The 14,906-nt window shown below is 43.3% G+C and overlaps 1 protein-coding gene across 9 annotated transcripts in view; it reads right to left on the bottom strand.

Annotated features, from left to right (window-relative positions):
- Positions 1-14,906, bottom strand: part of EVL (Enah/Vasp-like) — a 174,822-nt gene that overhangs the window by 46,567 nt on the left and 113,349 nt on the right. For all 9 annotated transcript variants that reach the window (XM_037984488.2, XM_007987831.3, XM_073011321.1 and 6 more), the window contains exons 2-3: positions 14,027-14,195; positions 692-869 (exon numbers count right to left, since the gene is read on the bottom strand). In XM_037984488.2, the coding sequence (XP_037840416.2) occupies positions 692-869; positions 14,027-14,195 (347 nt within the window). The remainder of the gene's footprint in view (positions 1-691; positions 870-14,026; positions 14,196-14,906) is intronic.

The raw sequence follows: 14,906 nt of genomic DNA, 5'->3' as shown, positions 1-14,906 counted from the left end.
CTTCGCTGCTTTTCCTGCCTGCGATGCCCACTCCAGCCTCTGCCTGTGACCTGCTCACCCAGAACTCCGGCTCAGACGGCACCACCACTGTGGAAGTCTCCCTTGGCGGCTCTGACGAGCAGTTACTTACATCCTATTCTGTGGTCCCTAAGTACCTTACATGTACCTTTATTAAAACACTTACTGCAATACATTCCACTTAGCTGTTTGAGAACCTGTCTACCCTGAAAAACTAAGAGCCTTGAGGGGAAGGCCGCTGTTCACTTCTTATCTATTTTGCCTACACAGTTTCTTGCCCTAAGTATTTAATAAACTTTTGTTAAACATATGAATGAATAATTAAATTCAAAAATAAAGTCTTGATTGTTTTCTCCCATCTCTCTCAAACGATTGTTCTGGAATACGGAAACAGGATGGCAAGTTTAAAACAGATCTGGATATGTAGCTTCAGGGACACATCTGTACAAATCTATATCTCACAAGTGGCAAAGAGATACAAACTCCATTCTTTCCTTCTCTGAACTGTTGTATCTCTAAATCTAGAGGCAGGCAGCAGCTTTCTCTGAGAACACATGCAACCTCAGCTCAATGCAGTGACAGTGCTAGGACACCCGGAGAGCCCGAGCTGTGGGAGGGCAGAGGTAGAACAAGAGAGGGTCTCGGCATCAGGCCAAGACAAAGTCCTACTTACCTCCTTCTTGGGAATTCATGATGTTCAGGGCAAACAACATTGCATTGGAGAACGTGGTTGCCTCTTCTTTACTTGCAAAGTTTAAGCCGTAGACCTGGCGGGCATCTCGCCACTGGTGGAAGGTTGGCGTGGCCTGATTGTACTTCAGCCCTTTCACGATTGAATAATTGATCACAACCTGGAGGAGAAAGGAGAGAGAAATACGTGTAAATAAATAAAATGTAAGTGAGCTGGAGGGCGCTGCGATGGGGCAAGTATACTATATCCTTGAGAGGACAGGAAGATGAGGATGGGGTTTGAATAAGAGAAAAGCAGTATCAGGTAGATTTTCAGACCATAATATATAGAACAGTGAGGGTTTGCAAAACCTGTTCTTTCCTTTCACTAACAATGCTATGTAGTTACAACCTCCAGATGAATAGCTGAGCTCGGAGGCAGGTTCCCTGGGCTCTGGTTTGGCCCTGCCTCTCAGCCACTCCACTCATGGCAGTCACTGTACTTCGCTGGGGCTCAGTTTCTCCAGTTATAAGATGGGGATAATAATTCTGACTTTATCAATCTAATGAGTTACTGCGAAGATCACACTGTGATACGTATCTTATCTACATTTTATTTATAGCTTACCTTCTAGATATAAAGCTCCTAAGGGCAAGTCTTCTATAATTCATATTTATGCCTCCTATAGCCCTCTGCACAGTGTCCAATACTTCGAATGCATTAATAAGTGAGTTATTTGTCGAAAGCATAACTTGGGAAAGTTTATGTACCACACATGTATACAGCATTATTCATACCTTCATTATTACTCAATCAAAAAGCATCAACTACTGCCAGGAGCAATGCCAGGCCCAGCAGGGAAGGATACAGAGACAACAGAATCCAGACATTCAGGTGCTTATAAGCTGCCAGGGGATGCAACACCAGGTCTGCCTGACCTCTAAACTTCTGCTCTTTTAGACATTTAAAAGTGGATTATTTCAAAGTACTTTAAGACTATATTCCTAAGTGGTGCCCTGGAGGAAAAGATGCTGGGGCTGGAGCCCTAATTCTGCTTCCCACCCCTTCTAGCTCAAAGCCACATGATCTAACATCACCACACTCATGAATGATCGGTTTTTTGGTCTGTCAAATGGAGAAGAATGTGATATGGCTACGGCATGGCACCCTCACAGTGTGTTGTGAGGATTAAATTACATATGAGAAAGTAACTGACACAGCTCCTGGCACAAGGTAGGCTGTCAGTAACTGAACCGAGAAATATGATGATCTCTATGAATGGAAGCATGCAAGCAGAGTCTGGATGAGGCCGGAGCACCAGCTCTTAGAGACGTCATGGAAAGGATTTTGCTTTAGAAGTAAGTACAAGATGATTTCTCAGATTTTGTCTGGCTTTGAAGTTGCAAGGACTGTGTGATCTGAGGTTGGGGATAACTCTCTCTATGCTGATTTCTTACTTTCCTCTACTGCTCCACACAGCTGTGCTGCTGGATAAGGTAAAGCCAGGGGACAGCAAACATGAGTGACATCCAGAAAAGCTGTTTTCCAAGTCTTGGGTGGAAGGTGGGCTTGGGTCTTACTATGACAGGCAGAGGAAGGGAAAAGGGGAAACACACACACAGTACACTAAATCAGCTAAAGAAGTGTAACTGAGGCCGGGCATGGTGGCTCACACCTGTAATCCCAGTACTTTGGGAGGCCAAGGTGGGAGGATCACCTGAGGTCAGAAGTTCAAGATCAGCCTGGCCAATATGGCGAAACCCTGTCTCTACAACAAATACAAAAATTAGCCGAGAATGGTGGTGGGTGCCTGTAGTCCCAGCTACTTGGGAGGCTGAGGCATGAGAATCGCTTGAACCCAGGAGGTGGAGGTTGCAGCGAGCCGAGATTGTGCCACTGCACTCCAGCCTGCATGACAGAGCCAGACTATGTATCAAACACCACCACCACCACCACCACCTGTAACTGTTTCACAATTTAACTGTCACATTTCACAGGCACATATTTTGGCCAACATCTACACACAAGTTCCAGGGTGGTTCTCTATTTTTTTGCTCTATAAATTCACATGCACGCACCGCTCAAACAAAAGATCTGGACTGTGGGAGACTAGGTTTAGTTATAGGTCATCAGAAAAATGACTAATAAGAACTAGTAAATAATAACTAGTAACTAATAACTACCAGAGAATAAGAACTAGCAAAGTTAACAGTTGTTAAAACAGCTCTTTAGATTACAGGACACATTAATATTGGTACAGTGACCAGAATGAGGGAAGAGAAGAAGCTGCTCCATTCTGCCCTAGTAAATCCCTATCAGAAATTCTGTGTTCAAGTTTTTTTTGTTTTCATTTTTGGTGTTGCATTTCTAGTGGACAGTAGCGAACTGAAGCAAGCCAGGGGAAAATGCTTTAAAAATCGAAGAAGGTCTCAAAACCACCTTATATCAGGAATGGTTAAGAGATACTGAAGCAAGATAAAACATGCTTTAGTGTCTCCCGACTACTGTCTCCAGATATTTGAGGAGATATTCTGCGGAAATGAAATTTAGAACCCTAGGATTTGATTTTTTTAAAAAAGTTTTTAGTATGGTTTTTTTTTTTTTTTGGATGGAGTCTTGCTCTGTTGCCCAGGCTGAAGTGCAGTGGCGTGATCTTGGCTCACTGCAACCTCTGCCTCCCGGGTTCAAGCGTTTCTCCCGCCTCAGCCTCCTGAGCAGCGCCCGCCACCACACCCAGCTAATGTTTTTGTATTTTTAGTAGAGATGGGTTTTCACCATGTTAGCCAGGATGGTCTTGATCTCCTGATCTCGCGATCCACCCACCTCAGCCTCCCAAAGTGCTGGGATTACAGGCATGAGCCACTGCACCTGGCCTTTAGTATGTTTTTTTTTAAGATAGTGTCTTGCTCTGTCGCCCAGGCTGGAGTGCAGTGGCACAATCTTGGCTCACTGCAGCCTCCACCTCCTGAGTTCAAATGATCCTCCTGTCTTAGCCTCTGAGTAGCTGGGACTACAGGTGCATGCCACCATGCCCCAGCTAATTTTTTTTTTTTTTTTTTTTTCCAGTAGAGTCGGGATTTCACCACGTTGGCCAGGCTGGTCTCGAACGCCTGACCTCAAGTGATCCTCCCACCTTGGCCTCCCAAAGTGCTGGGATTACAGGCACGAGCCACTGGACCCGGCCTAGAACTCTATGATTTGAGATCTCTGGTTGGCTACACTCTTAGAGGGGAACTTAAGGTGAGTGAGAATTTTTTTCCCCCCAAACCTCAAAGTGGCTCCTGGGGAAAATGAGAATTGAGGGGCAGCTGATGCCTAATCCAGAATATGGATAGTATGGCTAGCAGATAATCATTGAAGGGGCTAAACAGCACCTTAGGGATTATCTAACTCAATCCGCTCTTTTAACAGTAGGGAAATGAGGTCCAGGGAGAATGAGTGACTCGTCCAAAGTTACACAGTAAGCTAATGGGAACATTGGATTTAGAAGCTGAGGACTTTGAGATTTTTTTTTCCAGTATGGTAGTCCCCGCTTATCCATGCAGAACTGGTTCCAAGACCCCCAGTGGATGCCTAAAATGTGGGTAGTACAGAACCCTATATAGACTATGTTTTTTCCTATACATACATACCTATGATAAAATTTAACTCATAAATTAGCCATAGTCAGAGACTAACAACAATACCTAATAATAAAATAGAACAATTATAATGTTTGGAACGGCACATAATTTAAAATTTATGACTTGTTTATTTCTGTAATTTCCCATTTAATATTTTTAGCCTGCAGTGGACTTGGGTATGTGAAACCTCAGAAAGCAAAGCCACAGCTAACAGGGGTACTGTTGTATAATGAGCTGAAATCCTTCTTCCTAGAATTCCCTCTCTGGTCCTAGCACTAAGCTTTGAAGCCTCACAAATCACTTCGAACTGCAGCAGGTTTTAGGATTTGGACTGGGAGAGTGCAGTGAAGCCTTTCTAGAGGATGCATCCCTGTTCTGTAAGTTCTCTGGGCTCTGCCACACATGGCTGGTTGCTGATTGAGGGCTCCTGGCCCTGCCGTTTCTGTTCTATCTGTAACCGCAGTACAAAGGCTGCTCACCAAGTGCTGCTGTTTGGTGTCTACACACAGCCCCCAACAGTCTACAACTGCTTTGAAGACAAGCATACTAGGTACAAGGAATGAGCAGAGGGTTTTACGTCAGAGGGTACTGCATTAAAACCCTGGCTTTATTACTTTTCAGTTGTATAACCTTAGACAAGTTGCTCGTATCAGTTTCCTCATATGTAAGATGAAGATAATATTATAAATAACACTGCACTGAATATTCTTGTGAAGATGTATTTTTACAGGATATATCCCTGTAAGCCAAACGGCCAGAGAGATGTGAGCATTACAAAATTTGTATTTATTATTTGAAAACTGACTTCTAAAACAGGAGTCCAGTGCAATGTGTTTTGGATGTATGTGCGGTGACAAAAGGCCAATGTCACTTGACCATCTGTTGAGGCGGCCAGTGTTTCTTAATTGCCAGACCTGACCAGCCAACAGCTAAAATCTCAGTACCTAATGGTTCCACCTCTTCGTTTACTCTGCTTAGAGTGAGTCAGAGTATCCACCTGAACACGTGCATTTTTGCAAGTCCACTTTTGGGTGAGGCTGCTTCATTTAGTACCCATCACCCAACACTCACCTGTAGAGATAACCATGTTTCTTATTTCTAGCACCATTGGCAAAATGTCTGTTCTTTTTTTTTTGAGATGGAGTTTCGCTCTGTCACCCAGGCTGGAGCGCAGTGGCGCGATCTCGGCTCACCGCAAGCTCCGCCTCCCGGGTTCACGCCATTCTCCTGCCTCAGCCTCCCGAGTAGCTGGGACAACAGGAGTCCACCACTACGTCCGGCTAATTTTTTGTATTTTTTAGTAGAGACAGGGTTTCGCTGTGTTAGCCAGGATGGTCTCGATCTCCTGACCTCATGATCCACTTGCCTTGGCTTCCCAGAGTGCTAGGATTACAGGCGTGAGCCACTGCACCCGGCCGTGTCTGTTCTTAAGCTACACAGAAATGGACTCCTGTGGTATATGGTATGTACTCTTTTGTTTCTGGCTTACTTCCTTCAACACAGTGTTTATGAGATTCACCATGTTATTGCATATATCCATATTTCATTCTTTTTCCTTTTTGAGATGGAGTTTCACTCCTGTCACCCAGGCTGGAGTGTAATGGCACAATCTCAGCTCACTGCAACCTCTGCCTCCTGGGTTCAAGTGATTCTCCTGCCTCGGCCTTCCAAGTAGCTGGGATTATAGGTGTATGCCACCACGCCTGGCTAATTTTTGTATTTTTAGTACTGATGGGGTTTCACCATGTTGCCCAGGCTGGTCTTGAACCCCCGACCTCAGGTGATCTGCCCACCTCAGTCTCCCAAAGTGTTGGGATTACGGGTGTGAACCACCGAGTCTGGCTGAATTCTTATTGACTGCTACACAGTCTTCCATTTTTTAACCACAACTTCTCCATTCACCTGCTGATGGACATGGGTAGTTTTGCATTCTTGGTTGTTATGAAAACAACTGTTACGAACATTTTCATACATGTCTTTTAGTGGAGATAGGTACTTGTAAGGATATAAGAAAAACTAAAGTGTTTTTCCTATTCTCTTCAGACCCCAGAATGAGATGGGGTCTCATTCTGTCACCCACGCTGGAGTGCACTGGCATGATCATGGCTCACTGCAGCCTCGAACTCCCGGGCTCAAGGGATCCTCCTGCCTCAGCCTCCTGAGTAGCTGGGACCTAGGTGTGTGCCACCATGCCTAGCCAATTTAAAACTTTTTTATTTGTAGAGACAAGGTCTTGCTATGTTGCCCAGGCTTGCTATGTTGCTATGTTGAACTCCTGGGCTCAAGTGATCCTCCTGCCTCAACCTCCCAAAGTGTTGTACACTCATATAGTCAAGAGCCACTGCACCTAGCCTCTATTCTCTATTCTAACACACCAGGTAAGCGATTCTGCAGATTCTCAAGTACACATCGAGTGTCCTCTATAATTCTGATGTTATGTACCTGGAGACAGCATCAGGTTCCACAGGTTGAGGGCTGGTCCCACAAGACTATCCTAACTTCAGATGCCAGTCCAAGTGCAGGTTGTGACTTCTGCTTCTGACCCACAGGCTATAAATCAGGGTTATCATGATCCCTGCCATGGGTCTGATGAATTTGCTAGAGTGCTCACAAAACTCAGGGAAACAGCTTACCTAGGTTTACTTGTTTCTTAATAAAGGGCATAACAAAGGCTACAGATGAGTGGGCAGATGAGAGACGCCCAGGGCAAAGGATGCGGGAAGAGGATGGAGCTTCTCCGCCCTCCCTAGGCATGCCCCCTCCAGGAACCTCCACCAGGTCAGCTCTCTGGAAGCTCTCCCAACTCTGCCTTTTTGGGCCTTTTATGGAGACTTCACTGGATGGGTACGACTGACCACTGTGTAGAAATGTGACTGGACAAAAAGGGTATGATCTCACACTAACAGACTGAGTGGGGAAACCCAGCAAGGCCTGTTTATTCAGATTCTCCTTGGCCTCTCTGCAGCATTCCTTCCTCCAGGGTATAGGGCAGAACCCACTCTGAAATGAGGGTCTTAGCACCTACAATCAGACAAGGTAGGTCAGGGAATTTCGTTAAGACCAGTTTCCAGTCAGAAAAGCAGGGGACGATTCCTGCCTTGGGGAGAAAAGCGGCAGGTGAGGCCGGCAGCATGACGACATTCTAATAAGGGATCTGGAATCTACCAGCTAGAAAGTGTGGACGAAAACTAATACATACATGATAATATCACAATCCAGTGATATTATATCCAGTGACCACACCAAATTCACTTAATATAATTATATTAGTATATATTCTTATATTACTATAATAGTTTGTAGCTTTCACATTTTCCACATACACTATCAAGTCATCTGTGATGTAAGATGGTTTTGCTTCTTCCTTTCCAACTGCTAAATCAAAGAGGTGACAGTGAACATTCTTGTCCTGTTCCTGAATTCAGGGGGCAAATGGGATACTGAATATGATATCAGCTATAGTTTTTGTTTTGTTGTTGTTTGAGGATACCCTTTATCTGATTAAATAAATCACTTTTATCTTTTAATTACAGTTTCCTCAGTTTTTATCATCAAGGGATACTGAATTTTACTAAATGCTTTTTCTACACCTGTGAGACGACCTTATGGTTTTCCGGCTTTATTCCATTAAATTAATCTTGCATTTCTGGAATAAATCATATTTGTCAAAATTTTCTTTTTAATACATTATTAGATTCAAGTCATTAATCTTTTGTTCAGGCTTACTTACTGCATTATCGTTCATTAGAAATAATGGCTTGCAATTTTCTTTTCTTGTAAGGTTCTTGTGCAGTTTTTGTATCCCGGTTATACAGCATGCTTATAGGAAGACACCATAAGAAGTGGACTTTGCTTCTCTCATCTCTGAAGGAGTAATGTAAGATTGGCATTGTTTCTTCTTTATGTTTTTCAAGGAATATGTCCATCTTATCTAAGCTGTCAAGTTTACTGGCATAAGGTTATTAATAATGTTATCCTATGTTTTTAATGTTTCTACGATCTGTAGTGATTTCCCCTTTCATTCATTATATTGGCAATTTGTGTTTTTTTCTTTCTTGCTCTCAATAGAGGTTTATTAATTTTACTTTTCAAAGAACCAACTTTTTCCCTCAAAAAAACCAAGATATTTTGTGTCTCTCTATCATACATCTGCTTTCTACTTCATTAGTTTTTATTTTTTCCTTCCTTCTACTTTTGTTGGGTTTAATTTGTTACCATTTTCTTCTACCTTCTTGAGATAGTGGCATAGATCACTGAATTTCAAACATTCTTCTTTTTCTCATATATGCATTTACAGCTATAAATTTCCCCATATGTACTTTCTCGAGCTTTTTTGTTTTTGAGACAAGGTATCACTTTGTCATCCAGGCTGGAGTACAGTAGTACCACTATGGCTCACTGCAGCCTCAAACTCTTGGGCTCAAGTGATCCTCCAGCTTCAGCCTCCTGAGTAGCAGGGACTACAGGCACATGCTACCACACCCAGTTATTAAAAAAATTTTTTTTGGTAGAGGTGGAGTCCTGCCATATTGACCAGGATGGTCTCAAACTCCTGGCCTCAGGTAGTCCTCCTACCTTGGCCTCCCAAAGTGTTGGGATTAAAGGCATGAGCCACTGTGCCCAGCTCATATGTACTGTTCTATCTGCATCCCACAAGTATTGCTATGTTATATTGTCATCACTGTTCAGTTCAAAATATTTTCTAGTTATTTTCTAGTTTACATTGTGATTTCTTTTCTGTCTCATGGTTCATCCAGTATTACATTACTTAATTTCCAAACATTTGGAGATTTTAAAAGTTACCCTCTGTTACTAATTTCTGGTTTAATTCCTCTGTGGTCAAAGAACATACTCTGTATGAGTTCCATCCTTTTTAACTTGACACTTGCTTTATGGCCCAGCACATGGTCTATTTCAGTAAATGTTTTATGTTTACTTGAAAAGACTATGCATCATACAGTTGTTGGCTATAGTTTCTACAAATGTAAATTAGCTCAAGTTTGTTAACAATGTGATTCAAGTTTTCTTTTTTTTTTTTTTTTTGAGACGGAGTCTGGCTCTGTCGCCCAGGCTGGAGTGCAGTGGCCGGATCTCAGCTCACTGCAAGCTCCGCCTCCCGGGTTTACGCCATTCTCCTGCCTCAGCCTCCCGAGTAGCTGGGACTACAGGCGCCGCCACCACGCCTGGCTAGTTTTTTGTATTTTTTAGTAGAGATGGGGTTTCACCGTGTTAGCCAGGATGGTCTCGATCTCCTGACCTCGTGATCCGCCCGTCTCGGCCTCCCAAAGTGCTGGGATTACAGGCTTGAGCCACCGCGCCCGGCCGTGATTCAAGTTTTCTGTCTTTACTTATTTCTATTTCTTTATTCAATCAGTAGCTTGGAGGTATGATTAGAATCTCCAGTTATGCTTCTGAATTTGTCCCTTTCTCCCTTTAGATTTTTGCTTTATGTGTTTTGAAGATATATGAATGGATTCATACAAATGTAGAGATGCTATGACTTCTTTTTCAACTGCCCTTTTATCATTAAAAAGTTTGTCATTATCTTTAGGAATACTTGTTGCCTTAAAGTCTACTCTGATATTAACATAGCCACATCAATTTCTTTTGGCTAGTGTTTGTAAGGTTTATCTGTTTCCAATTTTCCACTTTCCACTTTTTGTTTTTGGAGGCTTGTTGGGATCTCCTTATCAGCTTTATTTTAAAAATAATTCTCCAAGGTTTGGCTGAACTGATCTGGACACTTGCTGAAGGATGAACATTTTAAAATGTCAAACTTTTTGCATAGCAGCCCATAATTACGACGTTTGCACAAGTTTTATTCTGGGGAATGTAGGAGTAAGTAGGGTGCCTTTCCTGTTCTTTTAAAGAAAGGTCCTGCAACTCCAAATATAATCATGGACCACATAAAGATGTTTTGGTCAACAACAGACTATATACGATGGTGGTCCCATAAGACTATAGTACGGTATTTTTACTATACTTTTTCTATACTCACGTATGTTTACACACACAAATACCACTGTGTTACAACTGCCTGCGTATTCAGTACGGTGACATGCTGTACGGGTGTGTAGCCTAGGAGCAACAGGCTGTACCATACAGCCCAGGCGTGTAGTAGGCTGTACCATCTAGGTTTGTGTGAGCACACTCACACGACAACAAAATCCCCCAGGGGTGCATTTCTCAGAATGTGTCCCCGTCATTAGGGGGTGCATGACTGTATTGTCTTCACACGTTCTGGGGGCTTCTGGGTAAAAAGAGTCAAGAGTCCTTTACAAAAAACAAAGATGTTTGATAGTGGAGAACTATTTTCTTGACCCCATATATACCTGGATCTAAAAACTACAGAATCTACAGACTGGCAAAGACTTTGGAGGTCTCATCTCATCCAAATCTCTACTTGATGATAAACTGTCTTTCCCAGAATCTTACCTCTCAGGCTGGCAATGTAATAGTTTCCATCTTTCAACGGGATGCTTGTAAGAAAGCTCATCCTTTTACTGCGTTAAAATCTTTTTCATTATAGCATCCATGCAATATTCCTAGTTCTGTTCTCTGGGGTCCACATGGAAAGTGAGATTTCTCTTCCACATGGCACCCTTCAGAGACTTGAAAACTGCGGTCATGCCCCCTTCAGTTTCTATCTTCTCCAAGTAAATATCTCTTGTTACTCCTTTGATTGTTCCCCATATTATACAGCCTTCAGATCTTTCACCAGTTTGGATGCCCTTCTTCTTGTAGATTCCAGTTTGTTGTACTCAGATGCGGTACCAGCGTTCTGTGGGAAGAATGACCCATGCAGACCAGAGCAGGACAGTAGTCTCCCTTCTTCTGAACCTCTGCCTCCACAAATTCGCTCCACCTCTATTAATTTATTCTACCTCTATCAATTCACTCTACTACGAATTCAGCCTGAGAACTCACTAACATTTTTTGTTTTTGTTTTTTTGAGACACTCTTGCCCTGTCACCCGGGCTGGAATGCAGTGGCGTGATCACAGCTTAAACCTGAAGCCTCAACCTCCTGGACTCAACAGAATCTCCCCACCTGGCCTCCTGAGCAGCTGGGACTACAGGCATGCCCCACCAGGCCCAGATAATTTTTATATATTTTTTTGTAGAGATGGGGTCTCACTATGTTGCCCAGGCTGGTCTTGAACTCCTGGGCTCAAGTGATTCACCTGCCTTGGCCTCCCAAAGTGTTGGGATTACAGACATGAGCCACTGCAACAGCCACATTTTTTGGTGACCAAAACTCATTCTCAACTAAAAATCCTTTAGGTTTTTCACCCTGAATGTGAGATTTAGGTTAGATTATGGCTAATGGTACCACAACTTACTATGTATTTTCCCCACAACTGATTACCTGGTTTTATGGCCACCTATTCAGCAAAATGGTGATAATAATTCTTGTATCATTATCCTTACTGGGAGAATGAAATAATAGACATGAAAAGTGCTCCATTAACCATAAAGAGCATTGAACATGTAAGATATCCCTATTTAGTTATAAAACCAGGAATCTTTGACTTTCTTAACATGTCTGACCACTTTAAGGTGGTAGTCCACACGGGCTAAAACCAAATCTGTGAAAATTGGTCTTTCTACTGAGGTCCCTAAAAATTGTTATGGACCAGATTTCCTGCCATTTTCTCTAATGTCTTGGTTTACCAAGAATCTCTTTTCCATTCCTAGCTAAACATGCCCCATCCCTCAATCCTGTCTGACAGCCTGTCTCCTGAACATGCGATTCCAAGTGGGAGGCTGTGCTCCGAACTTCTCATTCAGACTCCAGGAGGCCTCTAAGAATCAACATAGCCCTCCAAATTTAAACAGGATGCCACTGAAGACTGCTGTCAGTCCCTCCCGGGGTGGGGAAAAGGTCTCTTTCTCAACATGTGGTTTCCTCTGAAGGAGGCTGTGAGGTGCTGAGGTCCCTGAGAACAGGCGGTGTTTGGGTTTTGGGGAGCTCTCCCTTTCCATGCCCTTTCCAGTATACCATGCTGTCTTCCTACTATGCCCTGGAGGGCAACCAAGAGGCAGGAAGGGAATGGAAAACTTGTCATAATAAAAGTAATCACTTAGGGAACATCTACTATGATTCAGGAACCACACCTAATGGACCTTGTGTCAAAGATATGGATGGAGGTATTGCCCTCACAAGCCCCAACCACCAGGTGTTCTGAAAACTTGAGATATTTTTGACACCATAATTGGGTCCAAAGGTTCTGTATATCCTGCAATGTGTGGCACAGTGTGTCACTAAAAGGCAGATCTAGAATTAGTGAATTGGAATTTTAGGAAGGCAGCTTCTATAAGGTATCTAGAAAGACATTTATACCATTATACCATTAAGGCTCATCAACAAGGGAAAGGGATGCCTCTGGAGGTACCAAGATTTCAAGGTTAGAAAGACTACCTTTTTTCTTTTTTTCTTTTTTCTTTTTTATTTGAGACAGAGTCTTGCTCTGTCACCCGGGCTGGAGTGCAGTGGTGCGATCTCGGCTCACTGCAAGCTCCGCGTCCCGGGTTCATGCCATTCTCCTGTCTCAGCCTCCTGAGTAGCTGGGACTACAGGCGTCTGCCACCATGCCTGTCTAATTTTTTTGTATTTTTTAGTAGAGACAGGGTTTCACCGTGTTATCCAGGTTGGTCTCGATCTCCTGACCTTGTGATCCGCCCATCTCGGCCTCTCAAAGTGCTGGGATTACAGGCGTGAGCCACCGTGCCTGGCGACAAAGACTACCTTTTATCAGGGGTCCTGGGGTAGGGATGTCTCTGTTAGCCATGAGCATCTGAAACTTAATACGGCTATTTTGGTTAAAGCAAAAACCCAATCAACAGGCAACATATTAAAACAGAACCCAGAATTTCTACTCTCTCTCTTCTGATTGCTGATTTTTTCCAAGATAGCAGCTAACCTGCCGCTCAACTTAGCTGAAGGCTGCCACAAGACGCTGTTTATATAGAGTTTTTCACAAATGCTATAATTACCAATCTGTTAACTTCACTGCTATAAATGCCCTTGTCAATCTCTAAGAAGAGAGTCAGAGGGAGAGCACCGAACTAACCAAAGTCACTGTGGTTAAACAGGTTAAACAGCCTGTTTCTCCACGTCCCTATTTTAGGCCATGTCACATCAGGCTCTTTTGCTATTAATTATGTGTGTATGACTATTCACGACACAGGTGGACATGATTGTTCTCTCGTATTTATGTAGGTATTTACCAGGTACACTCACAAACTATCTTATCTGATTGGCCTAGGTTGAACTATCAGGGAGAGAAATGACCCCAGCTTCTCCCAATCATCTTGATACTCTTTCTAAAGTAAGACTTAGAAGGCTGATGAACCCCAAATCTTAATAGCCACCTTACATGTGAGTAAGATGAACACAGTTTTGCAATACTACTTTTTCAAAGCTTTCCCACATCTATTATTTATTTTAATCTGACAATAACACAGTGAAATAGGGAGGGTATGGATTTCTGTCTCCATGTAACATAGGTAAAAAGTGAAATCCAGAAAACAATTTGCTTAAGGTGTCATACCTTGAAGTATGAGGATATGGAGTCATAATCCGAGCCCAGGTCCTCTGATTCCGAATATTGACCTTTTTGTTCTGACCTCTTAATGATACGTGTGTGTAAGGGGTGAGTGGTGAGGAGGTGGTGCGCAGGCTCATGGGTATAATCTGTAATTCCAGCACTGACCTGCTGATCCTGCAGCTTGACTCCAACGACTCTGAAGGTGTTGCTGGCAGTGTTGTGGTAGATGTTGATCCGGCTGAATCCCTGCTGGCCAGGTTTGATTGGTACCCATTTCTTACTGGTGTCATCGTAGACCATCACGGAAGCCCGGGCTTGGCAGATACTCTGTTCACTGCGGAGCAAGAAAAAACTGGTGTCAGCCTCAGCTACAGGGGATGGAAGTTGACTTTGCCCTTTTCTGAAATAGAGGCCATTTGCTACTTGACATAAAGAAACTTTCCAATTGCCCCAACTTCCAACTGTCTATAGAAGAACTGTCTGGTGAGGTGATGAGCTTACATTCTCTAAGGAGCTTGCAGAATGGAGAGAAGGTTCTGTGCCAAAACTTTCAATAGCTTGGAAGACTCACAGCTTTGTTTTCAGGGGAGAAGTTGCTTGAATAAGAAAGGAATTACAATTATAATTTGCCAACTGTTCACAACATTCCATGTACTGTATTATGTAAGAGAATGTGGCCAGGCACAGTAGCTCACGTCTGTAATCCCAACACTTTGGGAGGCTGAGGCGGGCAGATCATTTGAGGTCAGGAGTTCGAGACCAGCCTGACCAACATGGTGAGATGCCCCCCGCCTCATCTCTACTAAAAATACAAAAAGTAGCCGGGCATGGTGGCACATGCCTGTAATCCCAGCTACTCGGGAGGCTGAGGCACAAGAACTGCTTGAACCCAGGAGATGGAGGTTGTGGTGAGCCAAGATTGCGCCACTGCGCTCCAGCCTGGGCGACAGAGCCAGACTCTGTCTCAAAAAACAAACAAAATAAAATAAAATGAAAAAGAGAGAGAAAAAAACGCATTAAAGCACCTAAGCTTCACGACTTAAGA

This window comes from Chlorocebus sabaeus, chromosome 24 (assembly GCF_047675955.1).
Source record: "Chlorocebus sabaeus isolate Y175 chromosome 24, mChlSab1.0.hap1, whole genome shotgun sequence".
In the NCBI taxonomy this organism is placed as follows: domain Eukaryota; kingdom Metazoa; phylum Chordata; class Mammalia; order Primates; family Cercopithecidae; genus Chlorocebus; species Chlorocebus sabaeus.
This window is presented reverse-complemented; position numbering and strand designations above follow the sequence as displayed.